This window comes from Triticum dicoccoides, chromosome 5A (genome assembly GCF_002162155.2).
Source record: "Triticum dicoccoides isolate Atlit2015 ecotype Zavitan chromosome 5A, WEW_v2.0, whole genome shotgun sequence".
NCBI lineage: Eukaryota > Viridiplantae > Streptophyta > Magnoliopsida > Poales > Poaceae > Triticum > Triticum dicoccoides.
The window spans coordinates 576,313,128-576,333,943 of NC_041388.1; the positions used below are offsets into that span (position 1 = coordinate 576,313,128).

At 44.4% G+C, this 20,816-nt stretch overlaps 2 protein-coding genes across 3 annotated transcripts in view; both read right to left on the reverse strand.

Moving 5' to 3' along the window:
• Positions 1 to 1,686: 1,686 nt before the first annotated feature.
• Positions 1,687 to 20,816, reverse strand: part of LOC119302963 (protein DETOXIFICATION 16-like) — a 45,667-nt gene continuing 26,537 nt past the window's right edge. Inside the window, exon 10 of the transcript XR_005147805.1 lies at positions 1,687 to 1,749. The gene's annotated coding sequence lies outside the window, so the exon portion shown is untranslated. The remainder of the gene's footprint in view (positions 1,750 to 20,816) is intronic.
• LOC119302965 (protein DETOXIFICATION 16-like) overlaps positions 2,645 to 20,816 on the reverse strand; it is a 43,344-nt gene continuing 25,172 nt past the window's right edge. The window contains exons 1-9 of one of the 2 annotated variants that reach the window (XM_037580028.1): positions 6,138 to 6,698; positions 5,121 to 5,380; positions 4,472 to 5,016; positions 4,297 to 4,383; positions 4,166 to 4,222; positions 3,825 to 4,063; positions 3,515 to 3,633; positions 3,319 to 3,405; positions 2,645 to 3,200 (exon numbers count right to left, since the gene is read on the reverse strand). In XM_037580028.1, the coding sequence (XP_037435925.1) occupies positions 3,141 to 3,200; positions 3,319 to 3,405; positions 3,515 to 3,633; positions 3,825 to 4,063; positions 4,166 to 4,222; positions 4,297 to 4,383; positions 4,472 to 5,016; positions 5,121 to 5,357 (1,431 nt within the window). In that variant the 5' untranslated portion in view covers positions 5,358 to 5,380; positions 6,138 to 6,698 and the 3' untranslated portion in view covers positions 2,645 to 3,140. Of the gene's footprint in view, positions 3,201 to 3,318; positions 3,406 to 3,514; positions 3,634 to 3,824; positions 4,064 to 4,165; positions 4,223 to 4,296; positions 4,384 to 4,471; positions 5,017 to 5,120; positions 5,381 to 6,137; positions 6,699 to 20,816 lie in introns of those variants that run through there. The other variant, XM_037580029.1, reaches the window with a different exon arrangement.

Below are 20,816 nucleotides of genomic sequence, written 5' to 3' on the forward strand. Positions count from 1 at the left end.
AATGATGTTTGGTTTCATTTCTATGAAATGGAACCGGGCCGGGTTGCCCATTTCCATTGAAAAAACTCCATCAATTCTTGATTTTGGATGCTCGAGCAAATAGTAAGTGAGATCTACAGGGGTCGCAAGGTTGGCGTCGTGGAATGTTTACGGATGACGAGTGGTTGATTTTGGCTGCACCAAGGCGGCTCCTTAATATGCCACTGTTAAACTGAACCCCTTTGGAACCGTTTGTAGAGCGTCATTTTTCAGTTGTTTCTATGTTTTTTTCTCAAGCACAGTATACTTTTCCTGTATGCACACATTTTTCGTCTCACGAAAAACATTGTGAAATAAGCGAGTGGTACGGGTGCAAAAGACAATACAGAGGAATAGCATTCATTGTTGTTCTATATATAAATAGTGAACAAGTTTAACTTTTTCCGCAGAACGTGTCACAAATTCGGATTCAGATCACATAGGAAGGGAAGTCAGGTAAGCTACTTCCCTTCACTAGATTCCTGTAATTTGCAGCCTAACACCATGATTTAAGAACAGTGATTACCTATAATAAAATGTGAACAATAGTAACTTTTTTAACAGTGCACGTTCTCTGACTTCCCTTCCCCATTTTACATATACTCCATCCGTTCCTAAATATAAAAATTTTTTTTAGAGATTTCAATATGAACTACATACAGATGTATATAGACGTATTTTAGAGTGTAGATTCACTCATTTTGCTCCATATGTAGTCCATATTGAAATCTTTAAAAAGACTTATATTTAGGAACAAAGGGAGTAGATGATACTGTAGCTCTCTCTCATAACTAGGTTGGAGCCTAGTGGCAAGGGTACACAATGATGTATCCCGCGCCTAGGGTTCAAATCCCGTCGGAAACGAATGTCTGGTGCCTCACCTGGGTGGGCTTCTTCTATAAAAATATGTCCTGAGACAAACCCGGCAGCTTGGCAGCCAAGTTCAAGATATCTGACATAATAAACTATTTGACAAGCAAGATTGAATGGAACAGTTAACAGCACATGCTCGACTGTGGCCGAAGCCGGAGTCTATTATAGTCAAAAGTTGGAAAGCTACAGGCGTTGATGATTGCACTATTATAGTCAAAAGTTGGAAGCTCTCATCGTCATGTGTCATATCTGGTACTTCATGACGCATACATAAAAGAGAATTTCTTAAGATGCTGCTACATCAATATAAAGAATGTCATATATAAAATGCACAAAAAGTACAACAAATAATGATCTAAAATGGGGAGCAAATGTACAGAAGTCCAAATCTGAAACGTAATGCCAGAGAAGAAGAAATAAAGACTTGACAGAATGGGCCAGAGGGACTTTTGAAGTCTAAAGTCCAGATCTGAAATCTGACATCATAAGCATTTCTCCATGCACCATAAGAAAGTTGGATCCATGTCTCAAATTTATGATCTGCTACACTTCCACAAGGCTTAACTGGAATTTAGAAACTACTCTATCTGTCTCATAATATAAGAGCGTTTTTCACACTACATAAATGTAGAAAACACTCTTATATTATGGGACGGAGGGAGTAAATGGGAACTACCAAAATAGTTGAATGCCAATATACAAAAGTATGTAGCAGAAGCAAAGGTAAAAGTTGCTACTCTCATTCTGTATCAATTGCAGTTTGTGTCTCTTGAGAAACATGCATTTTAACTGATTAAAGCACACACCAGCAAGAAATGTGTTAGCATAACAATATTCAGCTGTTGATCCCGCTTTCCACTAGACAAATGGAATCAGAAAATACACATCATTGTAGTGGAAAAAAAACACTGTGGTCTAGCATCTCAAGGAAAAAGAAGCAACATTTAAGGATACATGCAAATATGCTAGTACAGCAGAAAGAATACAAGGAATCAGCTGATACACTTGAGGAAACAAAGGCTATAAGAATCAAAATGTTGTCTAGCTTCAAGATTGTAAGGCTATTTACAACCTAAGTCACATCAACGTGATCTGTCCAGATGTAAAGAATCTGTCTTGAACAACATTGTACAACGTATGCAGTTTATAATTCTTATGGAATATAAAATTAAGTAAATTTGAATTAGCAAGTCAGGATCGAATTCCAAATTAACTACTCTATCAACTATACAGTGCAAGACTGAACTAGTATTTACTTTTGTGACACTTCCCTAAACATAACCGTAAAGCAAGTCATTCCTCTTCACTTTGTTTTCGTAGAAACTGGGAACTGCTAGTGCACTATTTTTTTACTAACATCAGTGCATCTATTCTTTTCACTTCACTCTTACTAGATGATCACAAATAACAAGAGAAAAATAGCATGGGAGAAGAGAGGGAGAGCAAGATCGTTGACCAGAGAGGCCATACATGCACACTTGCAATATATTTTGGGATGCAGGGTGGCAAATCAGGACAAGGTGCACCTGCGGAGGTGTCGTCTCACATTTGGTCTTCCCTGTTCTCCGGCTTCCAGCTCTCTCCCTCGAACTGGCCCATCTCGAGCTAGGTGACAGCAGTGGCAGATTGAGAGATGGCAGAGTGAGAAGAGCTAGGGATTTGGCGGGATTTGGGCGAATTGGGGATTTTGACTGAGACCCGACGGCCATTTTGCAAAAAAACACGGAACAATAACGTAAAGGGACACATTGAATAAAATGGACCCCTCCTGTACGATTTTGCCTAGCCAACAAAATTCTGACAGTGGGTCCCACATTGAGTCAGCAAGCCACGTCACCCCGTTACGGCTGGAAACGGGGAACTGACCCATTGACTGATGAAACAAACCAAAGTGACCATTTTTACATATTTGTGGATATGTGTGACCAATGTTCTCATCCCGCGAGAGTTCATTGACGAATGGTGCATTTATCTCGCGGACTTTCTGGTAAACACTACATTTTTACTTTATTGATTTATTCCCTTATACCGTATCAAGTGACTGCCATGCCTTTGCCTGTGGAAACATTCATCCCATCTCACGCCTTCGACAAAAACCACCAAAACAGATCATTTTGTGCGCCATTCTGGTGACATGGAGACGAAGCCGTGACCAATTGTAAATTCTTAACGAGTTCCCTATCTCCTTTGCCCAGTTAGCGTCCTGCTCCTACTCCTGGCCAAGAGCATGTATGCTTCATGTTCCATGTTCATGTCGTCATGTCTAGAGGCCGGGACGAACTGAAAACTCTGCCCTTTGCCTTGAGAGCCTACAGAGGAGAAGTGGCAGATGGTGAGCCACACGCCATAAGAATTCGAGACACCAAGAACCCAACCGATGAAATAATGTGTAATGCGTGGCAGAGGCTTCGGTTTGATTTGCCTTACCTCTTTATCCCAGTTGGTGCGCATGGTGATGCCCAGCAGCAGCAGCATCTGTACCACTATCCCACAGATTATTCCGAACCACAGCCCCTAAAGTTCAGACCCATAGGTTAGTTTTGAGAGGTTTCTTCAGATGAGAATGAAATACAGGTGAAACTGAAACTTTCTGTATGCATGGTATGGGTGGTAAAATCAGTACCATTCCGCCAAGATGGTAGACAAAGGCAAAGCATAGCGCCGCTGGAATGCCGACAAGGTAATATGCACTGAGATTGACACAAGCACCAACCTTTTGCAAGCCACAGCCCCTAACAATACCTGGAATATATCAAGTATATACCCCACGCTGCAATCAGTATCTTGAGAGTAATGTTCATCGAAATGCTACATATCGTTCATCAAAATGATACGAGACTAGAGTGCATCTCAAAAAAGACTTGTGTTGAAATTCAGGAAATAGTATGCAAGTACTTGGAATTCATGTTATTTGGTGCATCGTCTATATTTACCTGAAAGGACACATTGCAGATTGTCGAAGATGATTGACACGGAAAGAAGCGGCATCATTCTTGCAATGTATTCCACCACTTCCTTCTCGTTGCTGTATGCATACCCCCATAAATTGCGTACCGAAATCATAATAAGTCCTAATGATAGACCCGCCGTGAGACCCAGAACCATGATCACACGAGTAGCCAAGCGGGCAGCTTCAGGTCGCCCAGCACCAAGCTCGTTTGAAACACGGGTGCTACAATGACAAGATACACGATTTCATTACCACGATGACTGTACGATGAAGTCGTACTATAGGCATGGCAAAAGGTTATGAGTCTGAGTTGTTCAGTCGTACCTTATGGCTGCCCCAAGCCCCAAGGAGATCATGAATGCCAATGAACTTGTGTTTAGGCTGCAAGCAGTTCCACATTTCCCATCAGAACAGGGCATACAGAAATGAAATACTCCATGAAAAATGCAACTCACCAAATGGACAACACCGATGCTTCGAGCTTAGGATTATGGAGAAGTCCAGAGAGAAGTACCAGCAGCTCAAACGACCACCACTCTAGGCTGTGTACATGTAGGATCAGATTCAGTCGAAGATGGAGCGTCAAAAAAATCTACCTGCAAATCTGTGGGGGCACAAACTAAAACTCACCAAACCATGAGCGCAGATGGCACGGCAAGCTTCATGAAGCTAAGGATGTCGCGAAATGCCTCCTTTGAGAGGCCTGTCCAGGTGCTCCTGCAGGATGGAGAGACCCTGATGTAGAGAGCCAAGATCGAGACATTGGCCAGGTAGGAGATGCCATTGGCCAGGGCAGCACCCTTGTTGCCCAGTCCAAGCCTGTAAACCAGCAACCAGCACACAAGCACGTGGCTTAGTGCCGTGACGCCTGCGCTCGCCATCACCGGAAGGACGATGTTCTGTGTCTGGAGGAACCGGATGTGGCACTGCAGCAGTCCGTAAGCGAACAGAGCTGGAATCATCCACCGGATGTAGCTCCCTGCCCCCATGGCAATATCCGGGTCCTGGCCGAAGAGCAGGAGGATCTGCCCGGTGTACGCCCAGAGCACCGCAACCACAACGCTCACCAGAGTGAGCACAAGGATGGCCCTCTGCTTGTAGATGCCGAGCAGATGGTACCGTTTTGCTCCAAAGGCTTGCCCACACAGTGTGTCCAAGCTGCTCGCCATGCCAGACTAAGATTATCATGAACAGACATACAAGAAAAAACACTCGGGTTGATGTCAGTTGTTCATTCATGAGGAGCAGAATATGTAGGGGATGAATTCAGATAATATACCAACAAGCTGAAGCCGGTAACACCGGCAAAGGAGGTGGCGATGGAGGCACTCGAGAGAGCGAGCTCGCCGAGATGGCCGACAAACATGACCGATATCATCTGCACGACGTTCTGCAGCAGGCATCCGGCGATGAGGGGCCCGGCGAGGTACAGCTGCTTCTTAACCTCGGTCACCACCAAGCTCTCCTCGGTGCTGCTGCTGCCCCCAACAAGGGGCTCCTCAATGGCTGGCAACATACTTGAAATCTCACGCTCTGGTTCTGAACAAGGTAGGTGAGGTGAGGGTGTAGTACTTATCATGTCTGTGAAAGAATATACTACTCCTACAAGTCAACCTTATGAATGCTGTATAGGCGCGCCACTCGGGGTCAAATTCAGGAAGGAAACGAAGAGGAAACAGAGGCACTGGCTTGGCAGCCAAGTTGGGCGTGCCTGTGTCAAGTGGAGTGGAGTAAAGAATCTCATCTCATGTGAGACAAAGGCGGCATCTGACAAAATAAACTACGTATATGAGGAGCAAGATTGAATGGAACGGTTAACAGCACACGCTCGATCATGGCCGGAGCCGGAGCCTATTGTAGCCAAAAGTTGGGAAGCTACAACAAGCGTAGATGATTGCACTATTATAGTCAAAAGTTGGGAAGCTACACGAAATCAATCACGGCCGGACCCGGAGCCGGAGCTGGCCGCTGTCGTCGTCATGTGTCATATCTGACGCTGACGACTATTTCATGACGAATACATTGCCAAATTGCCAAGATGCACGCACTGTCATCAAGGAATCAGTTAACCACCCCGACCCCGTGGTTTGTTAATACGAGGCTCAGAATGGGCTCCTGAATTTCGAGTTAAGCCGAAGAGATTTTCGTTGTTTGTTGTTTCTTTTCAAAATCAGGCATGGGCAACAACAAATTTGGAGTTTGTGAGAAAGGGAGAGAAAATAAATGGAATCTCACACACACAGAGAGAGGCAACTCATGAGACATTGAAGAAAAAGAAGAAGAAAATCTGGCATACCTCTGCGATGTAGCAGAAAGATCGGGAAAGGGTCTGGATAAGAGCCGTACAGCAGCGGCGGCCCCGGGGACGAACTTGTCCCCGGCCGAGGAAGGTGGCCGCCAGGGGACAGTACGCCGATCAGCACCGGCAAAATGCTGCGACTTGGGCTGAATCGGGCCAGCACGGCACGGCCCGGCCCTGTGCTGGCCCGGCCAGGCCGGCATGGCACGAGCGCCTCCCTCACCGGAGCGTCCAAGCACGGCACGCGGCACGCCGGGCCGCTGTCCGCCGCTGAATGGGGGAGGTGGGAGGCTGGGAGAGGACGCAGCTCCCGCCTGTCATGGACGCCCTCATCCCAGCTCCCGCCATGGAGGGCATCCACGCCTCGCCGTGGTCCAGCGTCGATGATGGATGGCGTGGTGACGGCCGACGGCGGCGGAGCTTAGGAGATCGAACAGCGGCGGGGCTGAGCAGATCGACGGCGGGGATGTGCGGGTAGGGTAGGGTGGGGAAGAAGAGACGGAGGCGGCGTGCGGCACTGCCGGCGTCGGTCTCGGGCGAGTGTTGCGTTGACTTGACTGAATCGTGCGCGTATCGGGAGATGTTTTTCTTTCTTGAGCCGTGAAAAACTTTATTCAAGTCATATGATGTTCACCGGAATACAAGGCTATCTGGTAGTATATCATCAGACCTGCCAAATTCTAACGTACATGCAGCTTTTGATGGTATTTTTTTAACACATTAAAGTATAGACGCAAACGCTCGTATATACTGTATATACTCACCTCTATAAGCATACACACGCACACCCTACCCCTATGAGCACCTTTGAGAGACTAAGACGCCATATCATATTGTGATTTACGAAGTCACCGTATGCGTCTCGTCGTCCTCGGGAACGTCACCTCCCACTGAGAACCCATCGACGCTAGGAATAATGCGAGCACCAAAATTTAAACTCTGATGGGCTGGTAATACCACTGTCCCTCTAACCATGCAACCACAGGTTGGTTGCAACGGTATTTCTTTTTTCGGGTGAAGCTTTTGATGGTATATATGCTTCAACATTGGATCACGCTTTTTCCTAAATACAAATCTTTTTAGAGATTTTAATATGAACTACATATGAATGTATATAGACATAGTTTGGAATGTCGATTCACGCGTTTTTCTCCGTATGTAGTCTATATTGGAATCTCTAAAAAGACTTATATTTAGGAACAGGGGGAGCAGGTTACTATTGCTCAAGTAGAAAAGCTGCATATCAACGATCTAGCCTCCTCCTCTGCCGTCGTCTTTTGCCACCAGAGGTCGTCGATGGTGAGGGGGTCGCCGGATTCACGCGTGTGGATCATTTTAGGCATTAGTAGCTTAGGGTTTGGGTTGTTCATCGCCTTGGTTTCGACGGTGGTGATGGCGACGCCAAATAAAAAATCTTCAGATCCTTCCCCGACACGATCGGTGCTGGGGTTGGATTTGGAAACCAGTCTATTCAAGTAAGGATGATGCGGCGGCGGCGGCGGCATTCTCATGGTGGACCTGTGTCCTCGGACTCCGCCGTTGCGAAGACGTTCGCTCCAGCATTAGCGCAGAGCTTGGGAGGTAGTTCAGGAGCGATTGCGGACTGTGGTCTGCACGGCGGCATCTGGAAGATGGTGGATCGTGTGTTGGCTTCATGGTTCGTGGCAGGCAGGTATGGTTTCCTCCTCTGACGTCTTGGTCTTGCGTGGGTGTCAGATCTGGAGTTCGATGGCGTGTCAGGGTGTTGCCTCCGGTCTGATTCATTCAACGATACTGGCTTCGCCTCTATTGGCGAGCCACCTTGGAGGTCCGCAAAGCTGCATATTAGCGATAGAGCCGCGTCGAGCTCGGGCTATGGAGGTGATCCGTCATTTTATCTTTTGGTGGTTGCTGTGGTGGTGCCATAGGCAGATGACAGGTGTTAGTGTCAAACTCAGAGAATTGTTTAGTCTTGTTTGTATTTTTACTTCTTGGATGGTGGTTCTATATGTAAAGGCTATTGTTCTGCTGTTTTTTCAGTCTAGTCAGGTTAGTATATATATGTAACTTTTACTATACTCCTTATGATATAAATGAGACATGTATTACAATGCAAAAAATGGCAAACTATCCTCGGGCAATCAATTTGCCTCTCATGTCTAAGTGATCCTGGAATCTGAACCTGCTGATTTGTATTGAGATAAGCGCTGGTTATGTATTCCTTGCCATATTTGAAGATGTGATGTGCTGTTCGAACACTATCAGGCCTCCCCATTGCACAACATTTAAAGAATCTAAGCAGTGCGCGGAGACGGTGCACATGAGATCATCATATAGCCAAACAAAACGTGTACACTTTTCTTTCCTCCGAAGAAAGAAAAGGCGACTCGTCGCCGCCGCCAGGACTCTACTCCGCCGCTGCCATCCGGCGGCTCCCCTCCGCAGGCGACATTGGTCGTCCGTGATGAGGGGGGTTGTTGGATTCATGTGTGTAGATCGTTTTCAGACTCTCTTAATTAGGTTAGGTTTTTAGGTTATTTATCGACATGACTTAGGCGGAGGCAATGGCGACGCTAAATAAAGATTCTTCAGATCCTGTTCCGATGAGACGGTCAGTTTTATGGTTGGGGATGGATTTGGAAACCAGTTTGTTCCAGTAAGGATGGTGTGGCGACGCAACATCTTCATGGTGGACTTGTGTCCCCGGGCTCCGCCGTTGCGACGACGTTTGCTCCAGCGCCGGCGCGGAACTTCAGAGGTAGTCCAGGAGCGGATGCAAATTGTGGTCTGCATCGGCGGCATCTGAAAGATGGTGGATCATGTGATGTGTTCGTGGTTCGTGGATGGCAGGTATGGTTTTCTCCTCTGACATCTTAGTCGTGAGGGGCGCCAGATCTGGAGTTCGATGGAGTGTCTGTGGTGTGACTCCGGTCTAATTCGTTCAACGGTAATGGTTTCGACTTTAGCAAGCCACCTTGGAGGTCCGTAAAGTTGCATATCAGTGATGGAGCCGCGTCGAGCTCGGATGTGAAGGTGATCCGTCATCTTTTTTCTTTTGTGGTGTCAAAAGCAGGTGACGGGTGTCGGTGTAAGCTCAGAGAATTCTTCAGTCTTGTTTGTAATTTTACTTCTTGGCTAATGTTTATTTGCGCAAACAGCGGCGGAGACAGGGGGTCAGCAGGGGCCCTGGCCCCTCTAATGGCATTGGTTCAGGCCTCATACTAGTGTAAACATTGATTATTATTTTTTTTTACTGTTAAAACAATGCATTTTAACGATCTGGCTCTCCCAAACAAGGTTTAGCAATGTTTGACCCTCCCAATTTGATTTTCCTGGTTCCGCCACTGTGCGCAAAGGCTAGCATTTTGTTATCTTTTTAATTTTGCCAGATTGATATATATATATATATATATATATATATATTATTTATCTTATGATTTTTATGATATAAATGAAACATGCATTACATGCAAAAAAAAAGCGGTAGAGATGTTTAGCTGGTTTCCAGTACCGTCCCTAGCAAGCACCTGGACCGCTGCACGAGTGCCAGCCATTCCATCCAGCTCCCAGCCATTTCTCCATGGATTTCTCCAGTCCAGCACACTGGCCCGTTTGCACAGAATGAGAGCCAACCTCTACAATGAAACCAGAAGACCGTTAATTGTGACCCAGTCGAAACGGCTATGCCAGTACTAAAGTAAGAAGACCGTGAACAGACACCTTGCGCAAGCTAGTATGTTGTCACACATGTTCGACCAATATATTGCAACTTACCAGGTGTTTAACAAAACCAGTACAACAATTCAATCTAATTAATATGTTAATATGAAGTAAGTACTGGATTTTCTATGTTCATGGTGGTCAAAGATCACTCGAACTTCAGTTGTTATTTATTGTTTGTGCTATGAATACAAAAAAGTAGAAAAACAATAACTCTTGACGCTGAATTAATAGGTTGATCCAATAAAAGTAATAGGCTAGTACAATAAAGCTAATAAAAACGATAAAAAAGTAGAATGAACAAGAGAAAAAAAATATAGAAAGTATCACGGAGCTAGAAAAAATTGCAAAGGGTTGAAAATCTAATCAAGAATGTTGCTATGCGTCGGCGAGCATGTCCAGAAGAAACCCTAGCTCACTCCGCTCCGCTCTACGACGCTCCCATTTCCCCAATCCGTCCAATCCCTAGCGCCGGCGAGCATGTCCAGCATCAGCAGCCACTCTAACGGCAGCTCCGGAGACGAAGAGGAGCTGGCGCTTCGTATCGTGCTCGAGTGCTTGCGGGTCGATATGGGCAGCAGCTCTAGCTCCGATGTGATGCCACCTGTCGCCCGTCGCCGTCCATTCCCGCCACATGTGTAGATCTATGAGGCCTGCCCGATCTACTACTCCCACCCGACGGCCTCCTCCACCTCCGATTGCTGCTCCGCGCGGGCAGTTGTGGGTTCTAGTGCCGGCTCCGCAGATACCGCAGATGCGGACACCGGAGTCGAAGGCACGTGCAGCACGCCACGAGAGGCAGAGGGCTGAAGGAAATATGCCCTAGAGGCAATAATAAAGTTATTATTTATTTCTTTATTTCATGATAAATGTTTATTATTCATGCTAGAATTGTATTAACCGGAAACATAATACATGTGTGAATACATAGACAAACAGAGTGTCACTAGTATGCCTCTACTTGACTAGCTCGTTGAATCAAAGATGGTTAAGTTTCCTAGCCATAGACATGAGTTGTCATTTGATTAACGGGATCACATCATTAGGAGAATGATGTGATTGACTTGACCCATTCTGTTAGCTTAGCACTTGATCGTTTAGTTTGTTGCTATTGCTTTCTTCATGACTTATACATGTTCCTATGACTATGAGATTATGCAACTCCTGTTTACCGGAGGAACACTTTGTGTGCTACCAGACGTCACAACGTAACTGGGTGATTATGAAGGTGCTCTACAGGTGTCTCCGAAGGTACTTGTTGGGTTGGCGTATTTCGAGATTAGGATTTGTCACTCCGATTGTCGGAGAGGTATCTCTGGGCCCTCTCGGTAATGCACATCACTTAAGCCTTGCAAGCATTGCAAATAATGAGTTAGTTGCGGGATGATGTATTACGGAACAAGTAAAGAGACTTACCGGTAATGAGATTGAACTAGGTATTGAGATACCAACGATCGAATCTCGGGCAAGTAACATACCGATGACAAAGGGAACAACGTATGTTGTTATGCGGTTTGATCGATAAAGATCTTCGTAGAATATGTAGGAACCAATATGAGCATCCAGGTTCTGCTATTGGTTATTGACCAGAGACGTGTCTCGGTCATGTCTACATAGTTCTCGAACCCGTAGGGTCCGCACGCTTAAAGTTCGGTGACGATCGTAATTAGGGTTTTTTGTGTTTTGATGTACCAAAGGTTGTTCGGAGTCTCGGATGTGATCACGGACATGACGAGGAGTCTCGAAATGGTCGAGACATAAAGATTGATATATTGGAAGCCTATATTTGGATATCGGAATCATTCCGGGTGAAATCGGGGTTTTACCGGAGTACCGGGGGGTTACCGGAACCCCCTGGGGGTTAATGGGCCTACATGGGCCCTAAGGGAGAAGAGGAGGGCCGGCCAGGGCAGGCCGCGCGCCCCCTCCCCCCTAGTCCGAATAGGACAAGGAAGGGGGGCGGCGCCCCCCTTTCCTCTTTCCCCCTTCCCCTTTCCTTCTCCAACAAGGCAAGAGGGGGGAGTCCTACTCCCGGTGGGAGTAGGACTCCTCCAGGCGCACCCCTAGGGGCCGGCCGCACCTCCCCCCTCCCTCCTTTATATACGGGGGCAAGGGGGCACCCCATGACACACAAGTTGATCTTCGTGATCGTTCCTTAGCCGTGTGCGGTGCCCCCTTCCACCATATTTCACCTCGGTCATATCATAGCGGTACTTAGGCGAAGCCCTGCGTCGGTAGAACATCAACACCGTCATCACGCCGTCGTGCTGACGAAACTCTCCCTCAACACTCAGCTGGATCGGAGCTCGAGGGACGTCACCGAGTTGAATGTGTGCAGAACTCGGAGGTGTCGTACGTTCGGTACTTGGATCGGTCGGATCGGGAAGACGTACGACTACTTCCTCTACGTTGTGTCAACGCTTCTGTTGCCGGTCTACGAGGGTACGTAGACAACACTCTCCCCTCTCATTGCTATGCATCACCATGATCTTGCGTGTGCGTAGGAAATTTTTTTAAATTACTACGTTCCCCAACAGTGGCATCCGAGCCAGGTTTTATGCGTTGATGTTATATGCACGAGTAGAACACAAGTGAGTTGTGGGCGATATAAGTCATACTGCTTACCAGCATGTCATACTTTGGTTCGGCGGTATTGTTGGATGAAGCGGCCCGGACCGACATTACGCGTATGCTTACGCGAGACTGGTTCTACCTACGTGCTTTGCACACAGGTGGCTGGCAGGTGTCAGTTTCTCCAACTTTAGTTGAACCAAGTTTGGCTACGCCCGGTCCTTGAGAAGGTTAAAACAACACTAACTTGACAAACTATCGTTGTGGTTTTGATGCGTAGGTTAGAACGGTTCTTGCTCAGCCCGTAGCAGCCACGTAAAACTTGCAACAACAAAGTAGAGGACGTCTAACTTCTTTTGCAGGGCATGTTGTGATGTGATATGGTCAAGACGTGATGAGATATAAGTTGTTGTATAATATGATCATGTTTTGTTGAAGTTATCGGCAATTGGCAGACGCCTTATGGTTGTCTCTTTATTGCATAAGATGCAAGTGCCAAATAATTGCTTTACTTTATCACTATGCGATAGCAATAGTTGCAAGAGCAATAGTTGGCGAGATGACCATGTGACGACACATTGATATAGATCAAGATGATGGAGATCATGGTGTCATGCCGGTGACGATGGAGATCATGACAGTACTTTGGAGATGGAGATCAAAGGCGCAAGATGATCATGGCCATATCATGTCACATATTATGATTGCATATGATGTTTATCTTTTATGCATCTTATTTTGCTTAGTTCGACGGTAGCTTTATAAGATGATCCCTTACTAAAAAATTCAAGGTATAAGTGTTCTCCCGGAGTATGCACCGTTGCCAAAGTTCGTCGTGCCCAGACACCACGTGATCATCGGGTGTGATAAGCTCTACGTCTATCTACAACGGGTGCAAGCCAGTTTTGCACATGCGGAATACTCAGGTTAAACTTGATGAGCCTAGCATATACAGATATGGCCTCGAAACACTAGAGACCGAAAGGTCGAGCGTGAATCATATAGTACTCCCTCCTTCCATCTATATAGGTCCAAATGCGTTTTTTAGGTTAACTTTGACTTAATGTTAGGGCAATAATATATGACATGCAACTTACACAAAGCATATCATTAAATTTGTATGTGAAAGAAGATTTCAATTATATAATTTTCACATTATGCATGTCATGTACTATTAATCTTGTCAATAGTCAAAGGCAGCCTTGAAAAAAGCATTAGGCCCTATATAGATGGAAGGAGGGAGTAGATATGATCAACATAATGATGTTCACCATTTAAAACTACTCCATTTCACGTGATGATCGGTTATGGTTTAGTTGATATGGATCACGTGATCACTTAGATGATTAGAGGGATGTCTATCTAAGTGGGAGTTCTTAAGTAATATGATTAATTGAACTTTAATTTATCATGAACTTAGTCCTGATAGTATTTGCATATCTATGTTGTAGATCAATAGCTCGCGTTATTGCTTCCCTATGTTTTATGTGTGTTCCTAGAGAAAACTAAGTTGAAAGATGATAGTAGCAATGATGCGGACTGGGTCCGTGATCTGAGGTTTATCCTCATTGTTGCACAGAAGAATTATGTCCTTGATGCACCGCTAGGTGACTGACCTATTGCAGGAGCAGATGCAGACATTATGAATGTTTGGCTAGATCAATATGATGACTACTTGATAGTTTAGTGCACCATGCTTAACAGCTTAGAATCGGGATTTCAAAGATGTTTTGAACGTCATGGACCATATGAGATGTTCCAGAAGTTGAAGTTAATATTTCAAGCAAATACCCGAGTTGAGAGATATGAAGTCTCCAACTAGTTCTATAGCTAAAAGATGGAGGAGAATAGCTCAAGCAGTGAGCATGTGCTTAGATTGTCTGGGTACTACAATCGCTTGAATCAAGTGGGAGTTAATCTTCCAGATAAAATAGTGATTGACAGAATTCTCTAGTCACCATCACCAAGTTAGTAGAACTTCGTGATGAACTATAATATGCAAGGGATAACGGGAAAAATTCCCAAGCTCTTCGTGATGCTGAAATCGGCGAAGGTAGAAATCAATAAAAACATCAAGCGTTGATGGTTGACGAGACCACTAGTTTCAAGAAAACGGCAAAGTGAAGAAGGGGAACTTAAAGAAGAACGGCAAGCGAGTTGCTGCTCAAGTGAAGAAGCCCAAGTATGGACCTAAGCCTGAGACTGAGTGCTTCTACTGCAAAGGGACTGGTCACTGGAAGCGGAACTACCCCAAATAATTGGCGGATAAGAAGGATGGCAAAGTGAACATATGTATATTTGATATACATGTTATTGATGTGTACTTTACTAGTGATTATAGCAACCCCTCAGTATTTGATACTAATTCAGTTTCTAAGAATAGTAACTCGAAACGGGAGTTGCAGAATGAACAGAGACTAGTTAAGGGTGAAGTGACGATGTGTATTGGAAATGGTTCCAAGATTGATATGATCATCATCGCACACTCCCTATACTTTCGGGATTAGTGTTAAACCTAAAATAAATGTTATTTAGTGTTTGCGTTGAGCATAAATATGATTGGATCATGTTTATTGCAATATGGTTATTCATGTAAGTTAGAGAATAATTGTTGTTCTGTTTACATGAATAAAACCTTCTATGGTCATACACCCAATGAAAATGGTTTGTTGGATCTCGATCGTAGTGATACACATTTTTATAATATTGAAGCCAAAAGGTGCAAAGTTAATAATGATAGTGCAACTTATTTGTGGAACTGCCGTTTAGGTCATATTGGTGTAAAGCGCATGAAGAAACTCCATGTTGATGGACTTTTGGAATCACTTGATTATGAATCAGTTGATGCTTGCGAACCATGCCTCATGGGCAAGATGACTAAGACTTCGTTCTTCGGAACAATGCAGCAAGCAACAGATTTGTTCGAAATCATGCATACTGATGTATGTGGTCCGATGAATACTGAAGCTCGCGGCAGGTATCATTATTTTCTGATCTTCACAGATGATTTGAGCATATATGAGTATATCTACTTAATGAAACACAAGTATAAAACATTTGAAAAGTTCAAAGAATTTCAGAGTGAAGTGGAGAATCATCGTAACAAAAATAAAAGTTTCTACGATATGATCGCAGAAGTAAAATATTTGAGTTACGAGTTTGGCCTTCAGTTAAAACAATGTGAAATAGTTTCACTACTCATGCCACCTAGAACACCACAGTGTAATGGTGTGTCTGAACGTCGTAACCGTGCTTTATTAGATATGGTGTGATCTATGACGTCTCTTACCGATTTACCGCTATCGTCTCGGGGTTATGCATTAGAGACAACTACATTCACGTTAAATAGGGCACCACCTAAATCCGTTTGAGACGACACCGTATGAACTATGGTTTGGCAAGAAACCTAAGCTATCGTTTCTTAAAGTTTGAGGTTGCAATGCTTATGTGAAAAAGTTTCAACCTGATAAGCTCAAACCCAAATCAGAGAAGTGCGTCTTCATAGGATACCCAAAAGAAAATGTTGGGTACACCTTCTATCACAGATCCGAAGGCAAGATATTCGTTGCTGAGAATGGATCCTTTCTAGAGAAGGAGTTTCTCTCGAAAGAAGTGAGTGGGAGGAAAGTAGAACTTGATGAGGTAACTGTACCTGCTCCCTTATTAGAAAGTAGTTTATCACAGAAATCTGTTCCTGTGACTACTACACCAATTAGTGAGGAAGCTAATAATGATGATCATGTAACTTCAGATCAAGTTACTACCGAACCTCGTAGGTAAACCAGAGTGAGATCTGCACCAGGGTGGTATGGTAATCCTGTTCTGGAGGTCATGTTACTTGACCATGACGAACCTACGAACTATGAGGAAGCGATGATGAGCCCAGATTCCCCAAAATGGTTTAAGGCCATGAAATCTGAGATGGGATCCATGTATAAGAACAAAGTATGGACTTTGATTGACTTGCCCATTGATTGGTGAGCCATTGAGATTAAATGGATCTTCAAGAGGAAGACAGACGCTGATAGTAGTGTTACTATCTACAAAGCTAGAATTGTCGCAAAAAGGTTTTCGACAAGTTCAAGGTGTTGACTATGATGAGAGTTTCTCACTCGTATCTATGATTAAGTCTGTCTGAATCATGTTAGCAATTGCCGCATTTTATGAAATCTGGCAAATGGATAAACAAAACTGCATTCCTTAATGGATTTATTAAAGAAGAGTTGTATATGATGCAACCAGAAGGTTTTGTCAATCCTAAAGGTACTAACAAAATATGCAAGCTCCAGCGATCCATCTATGGACTGGTGCAAGCATCTCGGAGTTGGAATATACGCTTTGATAAGTTGATCAAAGCATATAGTTTTATACAGACTTGCGGTGAAGCCTGTATTTACAAGAAAGTGAGTGGGAGCATTACAACATTTCTGATAAGTACATGTGAATAACATATTGTTGATCGGAGATAATGTAGAATTATTCTGCAAAGCATAAATGAATGTTTGAAAGGAGTTTTTCAAAGAAAGACCTCGGTGAAGCTGCTTACATATTGAGCATCAAGATCTATAGAGATAGATCAAGACGCTTGATAAGTTTTTCAATGAGTACATACCTTGACAAGATTTTGAAGTAGTTCAAAATGGAATAGTCAAAGAAGAAGTTCTTGCCTGTGTTACAAAGGTGTGAAGTTGAGTAAGACTCAAAAAAACCCGACCACGGCAAAAGATAGAGAGAGAATGAAAGTCATTCCCTATGCCTCAGCCATAGGTTCTATAAAGTATGCCATGTTGTGTACCAGACCTATTGTATACCCTACCCTGATTTTGGCAAGGGAGTACAGTAGTGGTCTAGGAGTAGATCACTCGACATTGGTCAAAATTATCCTTAGTGGAATAAGGACATGTTTCTCGATTATGGAGGTGACAGAAGGTTCGTCGTAAAAGGTTACATCGATGCAAGTTTTGACACTGATCCAGATGACTCAGAGTCTCAATCTGGATACATATTGAAAGTGGGAGCAATTAGCTAGAGTAGCTTAGTGCAGAGCATTGTTGACATAGAAATTTGCAAAATACTTACGGATCTGAATGTGGCAGACCCATTGACTAAACTTCTCTCACAAGCAAAACATGATCACACCTTAGTACTCTTTGGGCATTAATCACATAGCGATGTGAACTAGATTATTGAATCTTGTAAACCCTTTGGGTGTTGGTCACATGAAAATGTGAACTATGGGTGTTAATCACATGGTGATGTGAACTATTGATGTTAAATCACATGGCAATGTGAACTAGATTATTGACTCTAGTGCAAGTGGGAGACTGAAGGAAATATGCCCTAGAGGCAATAATAAAGTTATTATTTATTTCCTTATTTCATGATAAATGTTTATTATTCATGCTAGAATTGTATTAACCGGAAACATAATACATGTGTGAATACATAGACAAACAGAGTGTCACTAGTATGCCTCTACTTGACTAGCTCGTTGAATCAAAGATGGTTAAGTTTCCTAGCCATAGACATGAGTTGTCATTTGATTAACGGGATCACATCATTAGGAGAATGATGTGATTGACTTGACCCATTCCGTTAGCTTAGCACTTGATCGTTTAGTTTGTTGCTATTGCTTTCTTCATGACTTATACATGTTCCTATGACTATGAGATTATGCAACTCCTGTTTATCGGAGGAACACTTTGTGTGCTACCAGACGTCACAACGTAACTGGGTGATTATAAAGGTGCTCTACAGGTGTCTCCGAAGGTACTTGTTGGGTTAGCGTATTTCGAGATTAGGATTTGTCACTCCGATTGTCGGAGAGGTATCTCTGGGCCCTCTCGGTAATGCACATCACTTAAGCCTTGCAAGCATTGCAACTAATGAGTTAGTTGCGGGATGATGTATTACGGAATGAGTAAAGAGACTTGCCGGTAATGAGATTGAACTAGGTATTGAGATACCGACGATCGAATCTCGGGCAAGTAACATACCGATGACAAAGGGAACAACGTATGTTGTTATGCGGTTTGACCGATAAAGATCTTCGTAGAATATGTAGGAACCAATATGAGCATCCAGGTTCCGCTATTGGTTATTGACCGGAGACGTGTCTCGGTCATGTCTACATAGTTCTCGAACCCGTAGGGTCCGCATGCTTAAAGTTCGGTGACGATCGTTGATACGTCTCCAACGTATCTATAATTTTTGATTGCTCCATGCTATATTATCTACTGTTTTAGGCAATATTGGGCTTTATTATCCACTTTTATATTACTTTTGGGACTAACCTATTAATCGGAGGCCCAGCCCAGATTCGCTGTTTTATGCCTACTTCAGTATTTTGAAGAAAAGGAATATCAGATGGAGTCGAAACGGAACGAAAACAACTGGAGAAGTTATTTTTGGAAGGAAACACACCTGATGAACTTGGAACCCACGTCAGGGGAGACACGAGGTGCTCACGAGGGTGGGGGCGCCCCCCCCCCCAAGGGCGCGCCCCCTGTCTCGTGGGACCCCCGTGGCTCCTCCGACGTCCTCCCTGCACCCATATATACCCAGGTGACCTAAAACTTCCAGAACGCAAGATAGATCGGGAGTTCCGCCGCCAGAAGCCTCCGTAGCCACCAAAAGTCAATCGGGACCCTGTTCCGGCACCCTGTCGGAGGGGGGAACCCTCTCCGGTGGCCATATTCATCATCCCGGCGCTCTCCATGACCAGGAGGGAGTAGTTCTCCCTCGGGGCTGAGGGTATGTACCAGTAGCTATGTGTTTGATCTCTCTCTCTCTCTCGTGTTCTTGAGATGATACGATCTTGATGTATCGCGAGCTTTGCTATTATATTTGGATCCTATGATGTTTCTTCCCCCCTCTTCTCTCTTGTAACGAATCGAGTTCCCCCTTTGAAGTAATCTTATCGTCTTGAGTCTTTAAAGATTTGAGAACACTTGATGTATGTCTTGCCATGGATATCTGTGGTGACAATGGGATACCGCGTGCCACTTGATGTATGTTAAGGTGACCAACTTGCGGGTTCATGAACCTATGCATAGGGGTTGGCACACGTTTTCGTCGTGATTCTCCGGTAGATCTTTGGGGCACTCTTTGAGGTTCTATGTGTTGGTTGAATAGATGAATTGAGATTGTGTGATGCATATCGTATAATCATGCCCATGGATACTTGAGGTGACATTGGAGTATCTAGGTGACATTAGGGTTTTGATTGATTTGTGTCTTAAGGTGTTATTCTAGTACGAACTCTAGGGCTGTTTGTGACACTTATAGGAATAGACCAACGGATTGATTGGAAAGAACAACTTTGAGGTGGTTTCGTACCCTACCATAATCTCTTCGTTCGTTCTCCGCTATTAGTGACTTTGGAGTGACTCTTTGTTGCATGTTGAGGGATGTTATGTGATCCAATTATGTTAGTATTGTTGAGGGAACTTACACTAGCGAAAGTATGAACCCTAGTCCTTGTTTACCATCATTGCAATACCGTTTACGCTCACTTTTACCATTTTCTACCTTGCTGTTTTTATTATTTCAGATTACAAATACCTTTATCTACTATCCATATACCACTTGTTTCACCATCTCTTCGCCGAACTAGTGTACCTATACAATTTACCATTGTATTGGGTGTGTTGGGGACACAAGAGACTCTTTGTTATTGGTTGCAGGGTTGCTTGAGAGAGACCATCTTCATCCTACTCCTCCTACGGATTGATAAACCTTAGGTCATCCACTTGAGGGAAATTTGCTACTGTCCTACAAACCTCTGCACTTGGAGGCCCAACAACGTCTACAAGAAGAAGGTTGTGTAGTAGACATCAAGCTCTTTTCTGGCGCTGTCGTGGAATTAACACGTCAGATGTCCTTAGTGTGAGGACTTAGTCGCGAGGCCAACACATCTATGTGGTAACTTGAGAGGGGTTGAGCGAAATCGAGAGATGCAACACAAGACAAGGGTTTAGACAGCTTCGGGCCCCGGGAAACATCATCCGGTAACAATCCTACATGCTGTCTGAGGCTAGATCTCATTATCATCACGAGGGAGTCGCCGTAAACCGGCTCTCCTCTAGTTGTGTCTAGCCCTAGAGATTTTTGTTTTTTCTCTGTCCCCCTTTGGGGAGCCCTACCCCTCCTTATATATGTTGAAGGGGCGGGTTACATGTGGAGTCCAACTCGGACTTTAACTTAAACTATTTTGACTTCCTTTCCTAGGCTTCTTAACGTCTGCCGGTTTACCACCAACCAGTTTACCGTCTGTCTTAGCCATCTGTCTTGACTCTCTGTCTTAACTCTCCACCGATTTTAATATCCGCCGGTTTACCAAGTCCCAGCCGGTTTACAACTCCAGCCGGGTCATACCGCGGGGTATATCCCCGACATTAGCCCCCA